The 12911-nt window shown below is 32.3% G+C and overlaps 1 protein-coding gene across 1 annotated transcript in view; it reads left to right on the plus strand.

Annotated features, from left to right (window-relative positions):
• LOC148621837 (uncharacterized) overlaps positions 1-12911 on the plus strand; it is a 43854-nt gene that overhangs the window by 27588 nt on the left and 3355 nt on the right. Inside the window, exons 6-18 of the mRNA XM_088576619.1 lie at positions 1082-1126; positions 1419-1479; positions 2133-2170; positions 2977-3139; positions 3607-3702; positions 4794-4937; positions 5584-5641; positions 6396-6506; positions 7701-7778; positions 8543-8621; positions 9143-9319; positions 10520-10648; positions 12005-12088. Of these exons, the coding sequence (XP_088432745.1) occupies positions 1082-1126; positions 1419-1479; positions 2133-2170; positions 2977-3139; positions 3607-3702; positions 4794-4937; positions 5584-5641; positions 6396-6506; positions 7701-7778; positions 8543-8621; positions 9143-9319; positions 10520-10648; positions 12005-12088 (1263 nt within the window). The remainder of the gene's footprint in view (positions 1-1081; positions 1127-1418; positions 1480-2132; positions 2171-2976; positions 3140-3606; positions 3703-4793; positions 4938-5583; positions 5642-6395; positions 6507-7700; positions 7779-8542; positions 8622-9142; positions 9320-10519; positions 10649-12004; positions 12089-12911) is intronic.

The raw sequence follows: 12911 nt of genomic DNA on the forward strand, positions 1-12911 counted from the left end.
GCCCCAGGTGGTTGAATTGGGTAACCTTGGCATGCTGCATGCTGGGATCATTAAGCCATAATGTGGAAAACCTGACCACAAATTATAGTGGTGCAACATTTTGGGAGAGATGCCATGTTCCTCGCACGTTAGAACCCTGCAGTGGTGTTTCGATAGGAGTAGGAACCTTTGTGCTCCACCCCAGGAGGCTAAATTGCCCTACCCTACCTATCTCTCCCTATTTCCAGTGGCGACCCTATTATCCTTGTGTCCCATCCCATTTTGATTTCATCATCATTTCATGTTCATTTTATCATCCACTTTATGTTTATCCCCTGGATATAGGAGAAATATTGTGCTTAGGCGTTAAACACCAACAATCAATCAATCAATCTATCACACTCCAGTGGTCACCTTCTGAAACTCCTAACAGGTCATCTAAATAGACACCTTCACAGTGGTCACCTTCTGAAACTCCTAACAGGTCATCTAAATAGACACCTTCACAGTGGTCACCTTCTGAAACTCCTAACAGGTCATCTAAATGGACACCATCACTGTGGTCACCTTCTGAAACTCCTAACAGGTCATCTAAATGGACACCATCACTGTGGTCACCTTCTGAAACTCCTAACAGGTCATCTAAATAGACACCTTCACAGTGGTCACCTACTGAAACTCCTAACAGGTCATCTAAATAGACACCTTAACATAGTGGTCACCTACTGAAACTCCTAACAGGTCATCGACCACAGAGGTCAACTTAAACTGTTTAAGATTCATTATTACTAATTCAATAGATGAACTCATTTAGTAAAACTGGTATTTACTTTGGGTAATTCCAGTTCAAAAAGGTTGAAGGTCACAGTAAACTTGCTGTAAAACTGCCAAAAAATATACTATTGAAGTTTGAATTTCCTGTGTTTTAAGTGATTGCAATATGGGTTAAAGGTCACTGAGAATAATATAACTCAGCCCTACTTGAGTGTTATGAAGTGTCTTGAGACAACATTGGCCCATAGTGATGGTATCAGTCCCTGAATAAAAAAAAATCAAAACGAATGATAAACAGATTCACCAGTATACTTTACTTTGTTTACAGTCAGAAGATCAAAGAGAATATGAAGAGATGCATGCCAAATTAGAGGTTAGTAAAGAATTGATTTTTGTAATGCAGTTTGTCTTTACATTTACAAATATTGTTGTTATTAGTTTTCATCAATTGTTCAGTTATTTACATTTGTAGTTGTGGGAATTTAATTGTATTCTGGTATTACAAATGATTAATTAGACACTATATTTTATAATTTTTCGTCCACTCCAAAAACAACAAGACATACATGTAATAAACAAAACCTAAGCCTTCTATGGGGATTGTAAAGAAGTTATACACTGATTATTTCTTATTAAGTGTTTTTTTCTATTATTTTGCTATGCAGGAAGGACTAAAGAAAGGTGGCTTTGTTAAAGATACACTTGAGTCCTCTGAACCTCTGGAAGGTACTGTATTACTATGTAAATCTATCTACTGGGTGTGAAGAGCTGCTTAAAATCCTTAAAAGTGCTTGAAAACAAAAATTAGGAAATTGAGGACTCAGAAAGTACTTGAAATTTTGGGAAGGTCCTTGAAATTGTGAATTTCAAATTGATTATGATTTTTTTTTAAATTCCAACTGAATTTACTTATTCAGTTTCTAGCCTTCTTGTTGGTTTACACTTAAAGTCAAATTATAATTTTAATTTGATGATCTTCTTAAATAGCATGTTTCCTCGAAAACTACGTGTATAAAATGTGTTAGTATGAAAATCCGACAATATGCCTTGAAAGTCCTTTGATAACAGTGCTGGGTTATTGTAGTAAAAAATGAACCAAGTATCAACTTCTGGTCAAATAATGAGTGAAATGTTTCATTGGATAGGATTAAATATATTCTTCTGGTTCATTATTGACGAGAAGAACATAAGTGAAAAATGAATCAACTGAAGTATCATGTTTGTTTTCAGCAGACTTACATGCTTCTAAACCTTAATAAAAACAAATACATGTAAGTCTGCTGAAAAGTTTTAAAAGTTTGTTTTGTCCACTAAGAACATTGTATGAAGCTTACTGTTATTTCAATTTCTTTTATAGTTTAGTTTTATTCTCGTTGTAGATGATATTTTACCAGAACATGAAAAACATCTTCAACAGGTTCGTATCTAATTACTTCCAAGGTGGTTCTTTTAAACGATTTTTTTATAAAGGTATATAGTCCATATATGTATATTTTGACAAAATCTGTCAATTGACTCAAAATTTGTTTCAATAGATTAATTTTGAATACGGGTAATGACATTGACTTAAAAAATCAGTTCTTCAAAGCAAATAGCAATACCTTATACTGTCAAAGTATTATTGTTTGTTGGGTATCAATTTTCATGGATTTCATGGATTTGGTAAACCACAAAATTTGGTTCCCAACGAAAAGGAAGTTTTTCATTGGTTTGTATGATAGAGTTGTCAAAACCACAAATTCAAGAATCTGTGAACTGATCATTGTCCCCTAAACCACGAAAATTGGCACCCATGAATAAAAATACTTTCACAGTAGATTAATTTTTTAAAAATTGAAGGAAATCATGATATGATATGGATTATTGTCATACTGTGTACGTAGTATCAGGCTTATCAGGTTTTTTTTATGGACTTATGGTCATGACTAATATATGGACAATTTTTATAATCATAAAGGGTGATGAATGGTGAATGCCGAAATGAAAATTCATGATCTGATACACTATGGGTCCAAAAATAATCCTGCTAGATGTAAGGATTTCCTGCATGTGAATTATCTCCCTTTGCAACATCATGATGTCACAACAGAACATGTGATAAGTTGGACCAAGATTTGATCCAACCATACAGCTAAGAATGTGGCATTTCTTGGAGAGCATTTCAGGTATCACTTGTTTCATGTTATTATACTTAATAATTCTAATCTGCTTCTTCCACTTTAGTTTCAGATCCTAGAGAGTGAGATATCAGAGGTGCATCCTGGAGAAGTTATATTCCAACCATTGTTATTTCAGCATATATTTGATGGTTCAATATCCCCTCAAGCTTGTGGCTTCACACCTGGTGCTTCATATATTGATAAATATCTATCTAATCTTCAGCCCAGTAAGTACTGATTAAATTTTATATGATACATTTTATGAGCATTCAAAGGTAAACAATACATATACAAAATGCTGTAAGGAATAATACTTGAATATTTATTTCATCCTGTTTAAATAGTAATTATATGATACTGTTTCTCACTAAATACACAGCTTTTTAGGACTGTATGCACAAAGTACTGTTAATTTATTCCATTCAAAGGATAGACTAGGAATTATAGTAATGGTTATGGTTGTGTTGAGGCATTAAATCTTTCTATGTCACATCAAGTTTACTGTAAAAACAGAAATTTTAACAGGGAATAAATTTCATTTATTTTGTGAAAAACAATTAACAAAATTAAAACTCCAATGAAAATTTAATATAAATACTAATAATATGTTCGAAATATTAAAACACCAATTAGTTTCTTATCGAAACTCACAAAATTTGAACCTGACACATCATGTATCATCTTTATTGTACAGAATATTACAGCCTCCTGTTGACATCCAACATACTGAAAAACACACTTGAGAATGTTTCATGTCTGGAGTCTGTTCTCAGCTGGATATTTCTTTTAAGTAAGTTGTAACTGTATTGAAGATCAGATGAACACATTGGTTTAAAGGTTTTGTCTGAGTATATTAATACTTTTACACTGACCATAGAAAACAGTAACTTTTGCTGAAACATTACATTAATTTGAAATGAATTTTCTTCAATACTGTCACTTCAACAGCAATAGCTAAATATTTACAATATTTTGTAATGCTAATAAAATTTTCTATATAATAGTCAGGAGTTAATTTCATTGCAGTGAGATAAAAAAAATTCTGACATGGGTTTGATAAGTAGAATCTTACTTAAATCCATTTCTATACTCAAGATAGTAAAGTTTTAAAATGTAAAGTGCAATGCTTGCCAAGCATTTTAAAGTTGAAAATTTAAATAATGGGAGTGTATAAATGTACTTTGTTACAAAATGGGATGTAAGACTCAGTTATTTTAATGACTGTCAACCTTAGTATGCACCTTATATTTACATAATCCATAAAAGTTGTTCTCTTTGTGCATAACATAAAGCGAAAAAACTCAATTTAATGACATCACAATGGAGTTTGAACCAATCATCTTCCGAGAATAAACTGGTCTCTAGAGAGGAGATACTTTTCTCTCACTCATGTCCGGAGGTGTGATAGGACAATCAAGAGTTGAAATCAAAAGAATAAATTTCAGTGATAAAGATAAAGATTAGGCAAGGAAAATAAACACATACAACAGATAATATGTAAGAACCAAAATAACATATACTATTATATAGAAGTAAACGAGCAAACTGGACTCCACTAAAAACTGGTAGCATGGACCAGGTGTATTGGTAGGGTAAGCGTCCTCTGCTTTTCAGGAAACATTTGGGGTATACATAAGAGAAATGGAGAACAATGACACAAAAACAAATCAGTTCTCATGCTGCAGAAATTCTATGTTCTATCATATATGATAAGGTTGTCAACAAACTCAAAGTGTTTTTTTGATTTATGTAAAAAAGTCATAGAATGAAATAGGTTGTAGATATTAAAATGAATTTGTAACTAAAATTTGTTGAGTAATAGTTATTAACTGTAGCGTGTTGTGTATAATAAAAGCAAAAAACATTGTCTGTTTGTTTTAGTGTCAATTGACAGTAACCAGCTAGTGTCCCAAGGTTGTGAGAAGGTACTTACAGAACACCTGAATAGAGAGGTCCATTTTAGAGAGACCCCTCAGACTTGGGCTCCATCAATACAAGATGTCTTAGCTTCGTTCTGTAATTATGGTAAGTCTTTTTTGGTGTGGGAAATGAGGACTTGGCAGTAAAGACATTCAAATCAAATTTGCAGTTGAATTACAATCACTTTACCACAATTCAATATCCATTTTATGCATAACCCCTTGCATTGACGTCATGATTATCACTTTAATAGTCACAGTTCCATATATGCTAACTATACCTGAAGAATCTATCCACTTTTGATGGGGTCAAATGGGTGAATTGATATTATGTATTGTCTGTAATATGTAGACATACTGATTTTCGCTATTTTCAAGATGGACAGAAAACCACAAAAAATAGCACAGACGAAATATATTTTAACACTATATAAAGCTAATCATTTTTTGAAACAATGAAATTTATACCTGCGAAAATGTTCAATTGATAGAATACGCAAAAATTAGCAACCGCGAATATTAATACTTTTACGGTATATAAAACTTGTAACACTGTCACCATCAATCAAGTTTTAATGACGGCCTTCACATGTGCCAGGCAAAAAATATCTTTGTGATAATAGATTATGATTATCAACTAAATATAAAGACTTGAAATTTGAACATGTAATAAGCTGAAAAAACAGTTTTAAGTTTTACCAAACTTTTGTTTAACCCAACATTTCTCCAATAGGTATGTTTAATGATTGTAGGTTGTGAAGTAAACACATTATTACCAGATCATGTGATGAGTCCTTCGAAAGATTATAGGTAAAACTTAAGTCAACTTCAGTTACTGAAATCTCTTGTGTATTGGCTAATATCTTTTTTCAACACGTTTGTTAAGTAAAATTGAATACTATGAAAGTCATTGTCGGTTACCAATTTTCATGGTTTTCATGGGTTTGTAAACCATGAAATATGGTTCCCAACGAAAAGAAAATGCCCCATTGGTTTGTATGAAAGTTGTCAAATCCACAAATTTAAGAATGGATGAACTGATAATTTTCTCCTATGATAAGAAAATTGGTACCCACAATTGAAGGCACTTTCACAGTAAATAAAAAAAGCAAGTCTTCTTGGCAGTTCTTGAAATTTTTTATGAAGGAGTACATGTATTACTTTTAAAAGTTCTCTAGTGTGCACTTGCATATTTTCTGATCTTTCATTGAGCAAAAATATGTAACAGTTGGGTTGGGTAAATGCATGTAATTCAGCTTGTACAGTTATGGTTTGGTTTGGTAAATACATGTATTTCAGTTTGTACAGTTGGTATATCCAGTGTCTCATGTCATGGAATGATTTGCCTACCTGGGGGATGTTGCATCTCTGTGCTAGCACAATAAAAGTCAGACCAAAACAGGATCTTTTCTGTTGATCAAAAATTTTTGTCTGTAAATGCATAAAATATCTGCCATAGGACATAAAACAGCAATCAGTCAATAAAACAGTGTACATAAACTTATCTTGGGATTCAAGTAACTTTCTTTATATGACTGTCACATGAACATTGTTTCTTTTTCAGTTCATCTTTAATCCATCAGGACGAGGAAGGTATGATACCTGGAGGTGGACATTATAGTCTTAGGAATCTTCATCTGGTATTGAATGTCCTGGCTCAGGCATTACATGCAAGGTGAGATAATTATTGTAAGCACATATTCAATAAAGAATTTCACTTTCATCAAATGGGCTGTTCTTTGAAGGCCCAAAGGTTGCTATTGTATTTTTGTTTGTTTTACTGATTGGTCTCTTTGAAGCATCCCTCTTTTGAAGTATTTCTCTATTCATTTTTGATCATTGCTTTGATTTGAAAAAATATAAGTAAACCATTTTTTCACTACTGTAAAAATACTATTATCATTGGGTAGCACTTTTCATGGTTTTTGTGGGTAAACTAAACCAAGAAATTTGGTTCTCAATGAAATAGAGATTTTCATTGATGTGTTTACTGAAAACCTGAAAACTACTAATTCAAGAATCCACAAACTTGTGTTTCTTCCCTAATCTACGAAAATTGGTGTCCATAAATTGAAGTACCTTTACAGTATTTCTTTATAAACTAGTGAAGGTAATACATGTATATCTACGACATGTCATCATACAAGATGTTTGCTTCATTATTGTCACCATTTTTGCCATCGAAAGAATGCATGAAACACATGGAACAAAAATGACAGGAAACTGATCTTTTTATATTTGGATAAATTTAGTACTGTTTTAACTCAGGTAGGCACTTCGTTAATATATCTTATAATAAATTTGTACTTGTCAAGTTATCTCATTGATTAATCTGTGGATAACAGCGATTTATTCACCTTTCAATGAATTATATCTTGTAAAAAATAACTTACATATATAATTGTATTACAAGAAATTTTTGTGAATTTCTATTTTTCGCTTTATTCACAAGGTTCAGGGAATCATGAAAATAAAATCTTGTCAAATTTAAGTCCAGATATTTCATAGTTATCTCTGGTAGACCATATCAATGGATGCGAAACTAATCAAGTTAGCAAAAATTTAATACCCATGCTCAAAGAGCAAATCATGAAATTTTGCTTCCAGGAAAATTATGTGTTATACAACTGTGGGGGATTCAGAGGGGATGCAGGTGTTGGCACCCTCTTTTTAGTGGAACATTTGATAAAAAATGGCAAATTAAGTCCTAGCACCCTCTTTTTTCTGAGGAACCCCAGCTGGCACCCCTCCTTTTCAAAGTGTCTGGATCTGCCCTTGTACAGTAATGATGGATATGTATACTTCCAGCAATACATGTAGTAATATTTAAAAGCATAAGTAGAATGCTTGTTCATATTTTGTATTTTAGACCAAGATATAGTAACCAGGAGCTGACAGAGCTGTTTGTTATCCTGTGTAAAGTTGCTCTAGACAGATCTCATAACAGGTTAGTGACCATATGATAGCATAAAACCATATTTTTGTCACCTTTTCATTCATTACATTATTCTAGCAATTGAAGGCTTAAAGTTCATAACATAGGAAGCATTAAACAACATTAATTTTGGTATCAGTGTTTAATATAGTAAAGGGGTGGCTTTCCTCTGGTTTAAAAACATCTGTGCTCCTCCATTTTCTTTTTTGTTTGAACATATTAAAACACTAATTAAGTGTAAGCTTCACACAAATTTTCAGCATTATATATTCTGAATGACTGGCTCTGTGGTTAACCCTTTTTGCAGCATTCGATAATCAAGTTTCCAGACTAGTGATCATACAGGAAATTATATGTGCATAACATATGTTATCCATGTCATTGGTTTAAACATAATTATACCCTTTACTCTAAACTGTATCTTATGCAAAGAGGTGGAGTGTATAATGTTTTGATTGATGGGTCTCTTAGTGTAGAATTTTTGATTGGTGGGTCTGTTAGAGTAGAATGTTTTGATTGGTGGATCTATTAGAGTAAAATGTTTTGATTGATGGGTCTCTTAGTGTAGAATGTTTTGATTAGTGGGTCTGTTAGTCATGAATGTATTGTTGGCTTATTTGTTAGATTTAATTTGAACTTTAAAAAAATGTTGATACATGTAATGATAAAAGTTTACATTGGATAAATTTTCATTGAAATCACTTTATATGGTGTCCAATATGAGGGCATGTGGAGAATGTTAGAATGCTTACAATAGATCTCTTATTTTTTTACAGTGAGATCCTTCCTCATGAATTCCAGGTGTGTTTCAGAGGAATTCTGAGGAGCTACACCTCAAACTACTGGGAAGACAATGTAAGATTTTTTCATCCAATGATTAAAATATATATTGCTTCAACTCAAATCTACATTTGAGGTTATTTTCCCAACGATTAAGGCAGTAGATGTCAAATGAAACAGAAAACATTTTTCTGATATATGAAGAATTATTTGAGTAAAAGCAAATGAATATCAATGAAATTGTATCCCAGGTTCTACTCTTTTAAAAGAAAGATAAAACTGTCTTGAAAGGTATGATCTTAAACCTTTGTATATTAGTTGGCAAAAAGGGAAAAAAGTAAGTATTTCATTACTTTGGGTAATATATATCCTTATAGGTATACAAAACTCAACAAAATATCCACCAGCTCAATCTTTGGCAAAGAGCTAATTGCTGAAGGCACAGACTGCACATTGTAATCTAGGAAATTTCTTTAAATATGAAAAAAAAAGTGTTCCTACTAACATGAAATTTTGAGTTAAGATAAATACCCTTGACCTATACATTGACATAAAGTTAATTATCTAACTGAATCAGTAACCTTTGTTTGTTTCAGTGTTATGAGTTATGCCACATTGTGTTCAAGATCACTTCACATCACCACAACAGATTGTATCTTGCCCAGCTCATTCCCGAGGACAAAAGGGGAGGCTATCTACAGAAACGTCTAGCCTATCTCTGTCTCCAAGATATGTTTGAAGTTGGGAGAGATGCTAATATCAAGAACTATAGGGTACATAACTACATTGTAATATGATTTAGGCTTTGCCTATGAGGGACAAAGTTTTCTGTTTTGAACCTAATGTTAATACATATGGTAAGTCACACATTATCAGTGGAAAGATATGTGTATGAATTTTCAAACAATGCTGTAAAAAATCATTTCATTTACTAGTTCCAATAATGAAATAATGCAAGATAAACTTCATTGTAGTGCAACTATTTTTGTCACTTAATGACAATTTTGATCCATTAATCTCAGTTTCCTATGTATATGGATGACGTAGTATCATTAAACAATCTTAGTATTATGAATTTGATGCATTTACCCCAAAGAACTTGAGATAAAGGATACTATAGATATTGTGAAGTCACCCTCACATCTTGACCAACACTTAGAGATTGATGGTAAAGAAAACTATTGACCAGACAATACGACAAACACAATGACTTTTCATTCCATATTGTCTACTTTCCTTTCATTTGTGGCAACATTCCTTCAGTGCCTGCATATAGAGTTTTCATATCACAACTCATACGTTATGCCAGAGCTTGCTGAAACTACACAGACTTTTTGTATCATGCTGGATTTCTTACAATTAGGCTTCTGGAACAGGGTTATGTTGCTACAAGATTGAAGTCATCACTACTGAAGTTTTATGGGTGTCATCATGATCTCATGGATTGTTACGTTGTATTGATCTCCACCATGAAAATTGATTTGTTCAGCATGCCATAGCTTTCCTTTCTTCTTTTGACTACTCTGGATGACTTTTTATGAGCAGCTCAGCGGGTGCTTCTAGAAAAGCAGAGAACACTTTCCCTACCGGTGCACCTGGTCCATGCTGTCAGTTTTTAGTGGAGTCCAAGTTGCCTATTTGCTTTTGTTACTTTGTACGTATTATTTTGGTCATTTTATGTTCTTTGTTGTGTATGTTTTCCATGTATTAAACTCTTTTGAATTCCGCTAGAATCTTGATTCCCTTGATTACTCTTTGCTGATGATGCATAGCATTGTTGCTATGGGTGATGTCTCAACCAGTGAGGATTATATGTGAGACTGCACTCCTGTTAAAATGACCACGTGATATTATAAAGATTGTTGCTTGAGAAAAGGAGGATGTAAAAATATTTTGCAAACAATATATTAAGTACAAAGAAGTATAGATTTTTTTGGTATAAGTAGACACAATTCTTTTATTTTATTTTTCAGATTAAATGTTTACATGTTTTCTTACCATGTCTCCATAATTTAGTGTATAGTGATGTATACAAGCTGTCTAGTGCTATCAGTCACTTGGACATAGCTGTGGGGAATGGTGCAATAAAGCTAGTGGACAAGGTAGGTACATGAACCAGTCTCAAATTGCATATTTCTGAGCAGGTGTGTATCAGAACATGGAGGGTATTAAAATAGGAAGTTTCCTTTTTGTCTCTTTGTGAAATAAATATAAGCAATGACTTTGAAATAGAGTTTATGTCAACCTTTGGCAGTACAAACTTTTTGTGAAGGAAATTCTACATAATAACATGAAATTCTTTTCTGGGATGGCAGTTTTGATGAGTTTAAAATAAAAGTGAAAGTAGAAAAATTGGCAATTTATAATGAAGTTCAAGACTACTTTTCTTCACAGGCTTGTGGACATTCCTTTTTTTACTGATAATTTCTACAAAACTTAGAAGTAATATATGAATAAAAGCATATAATTCATATTGTTGATTCATTTGTATATATCATGTATTTACAGTTTTGAAAAAAAAAAAATTTGAAATCCTCTGTATTATTTAATTTATAACATAACAAAATATGTTGATAATGTTGTCACCCAAAATCTCCCGCAATTTTATGATGGATTGCAGGAGATCTCCCACATTAAGGTTAGACTAGGTTAACAGGTAAAAGTATTGATTTTGTATCTTGATGAAATCTTAAAAATGTGAAATTTACTGTAAAAATCATTTGGAAAATCTCTCCAAGACTTGGTTCTTGCTATGGAAGGGGAGATAATCCTTGAAACTCATCACATACCAAAACCAATCTTGGTTAGAGATATCAGTCTTGTATTACATACTCCTGAGTGGGTGTACGTCAAAACATGGCAGCTAAAAAATATAGTGTGCTTCTTTTTTGCCTTTTCCTTTTTTGTTTCTTGGCAAATGACTATCATTTTTCATCACAAGTACAGAGTAAATATCAATCTATGACACCAAAAAATTGTTTTTGAAAAAAAAACAGTATTTTCATGAAAAATAATGCTTCAGAAAAGGGGTCTACTTTATGAACTCAAAAGTGAAAGTAGAAAAAGTCTATTTTTAGTTTGACCTGTCCTGGTGTACCAAAGTTTGTGCCTTTTTTTTCTAAAATGGACCTAAAAATTATTTTTGACATTTCCTTAATCGAAAAACATGGTCAAGAGTTAGATTAATCCTTGTCTATTTTTTAAAAAATCATGAAAATTTAAGGTATACTATAGAAGCCTATGGGGCAAAGTATACAAGACTGAGACCTTGATTTAGTTCACAGAAAAATGTAGAACACCATTAATTTTTAAAATCACAAGGTCAAAAGTTTACACAGCAAGAGGATGCCAGGTTTCATACTGCCTTTGTTTCATTCATTTTGAGTACAATTTATTTCAGGTCAAAATAGTGAAAAAACAATGATCATCCTGTTGTCACCCATGTTTATGTATTGTAGGAAGACTTGCAGTATTTATGTGATCAGTTGAAGAAGATATCTGGTGATGTGAAAGATAGTGTTCGAATGTTAGATAGATCATGGGTATGTCAGTTGTTATTATATAAAACTATTTTTCACTTAGATAATAGCGAAAATAATTCAGAAGTTTTTTTATCAAAGTTAAGTTATATATTTTATTGTCATAGTTTGTACTTACATACCAGGGACTTAGTCTTGTCCCCATATTGTTTATAATTTTTACATGATAATTTTAGTATTAAATTAAAAGTATCCATCATCAAGTTTCCCAAACAAAGTTTTTGATGGAATTTTTTTTTTTATAATTTCTTTCCTGTTTCTGCCGCTTCTTCAGCTTTTTTAATCTTAATGTCAGTGATGACTTGATCAATTATTATGAAACTTTGTATGAAGTTAAATGGCCCTGAACACCTTTAACAGTACACAGAATGTCAAAATTTCATGAAACGTTATATTAAAATGGATATTGATGGACTGTCCTTTTCCGTGAACATTTTGCTATTCTAAAACCAGGGTGTTGCTGTGGTAACAATAAATATCCAATCCAGTCCATTAAGTATTAGATCAACATCTGTAATACATGTCAGTCAGTTTGGTAATCTTGAGATAGCTGCTATTTCAAAATGGCCACTGCTGATAAACTTTTTTAAATTTGAAAAAATTTAAGCCACAAGAAAATTCAGTTTATTTTTTTTATTTGAAAACCTTATGCAGTGTACAACAGGATCTGTACTTGTCATTTTTATAATAACAATGACTTGCATACGTCATACAGTATAAGATGTGACCACATTGAGCCAAAAAGATTGAGATGTTACACTTATGATTACTTAATTCATGACCTTCAAATCTGATGTTATTGTTTACTAAGTTAAGTAATAGGGAC

Source organism: Perna viridis, chromosome 3, assembly GCF_037379345.1.
Source record: "Perna viridis isolate PV_CMFRI_1.1 ecotype Kerala chromosome 3, ASM3737934v1, whole genome shotgun sequence".
Classification (NCBI taxonomy): Eukaryota; Metazoa; Mollusca; class Bivalvia; order Mytilida; family Mytilidae; genus Perna; species Perna viridis.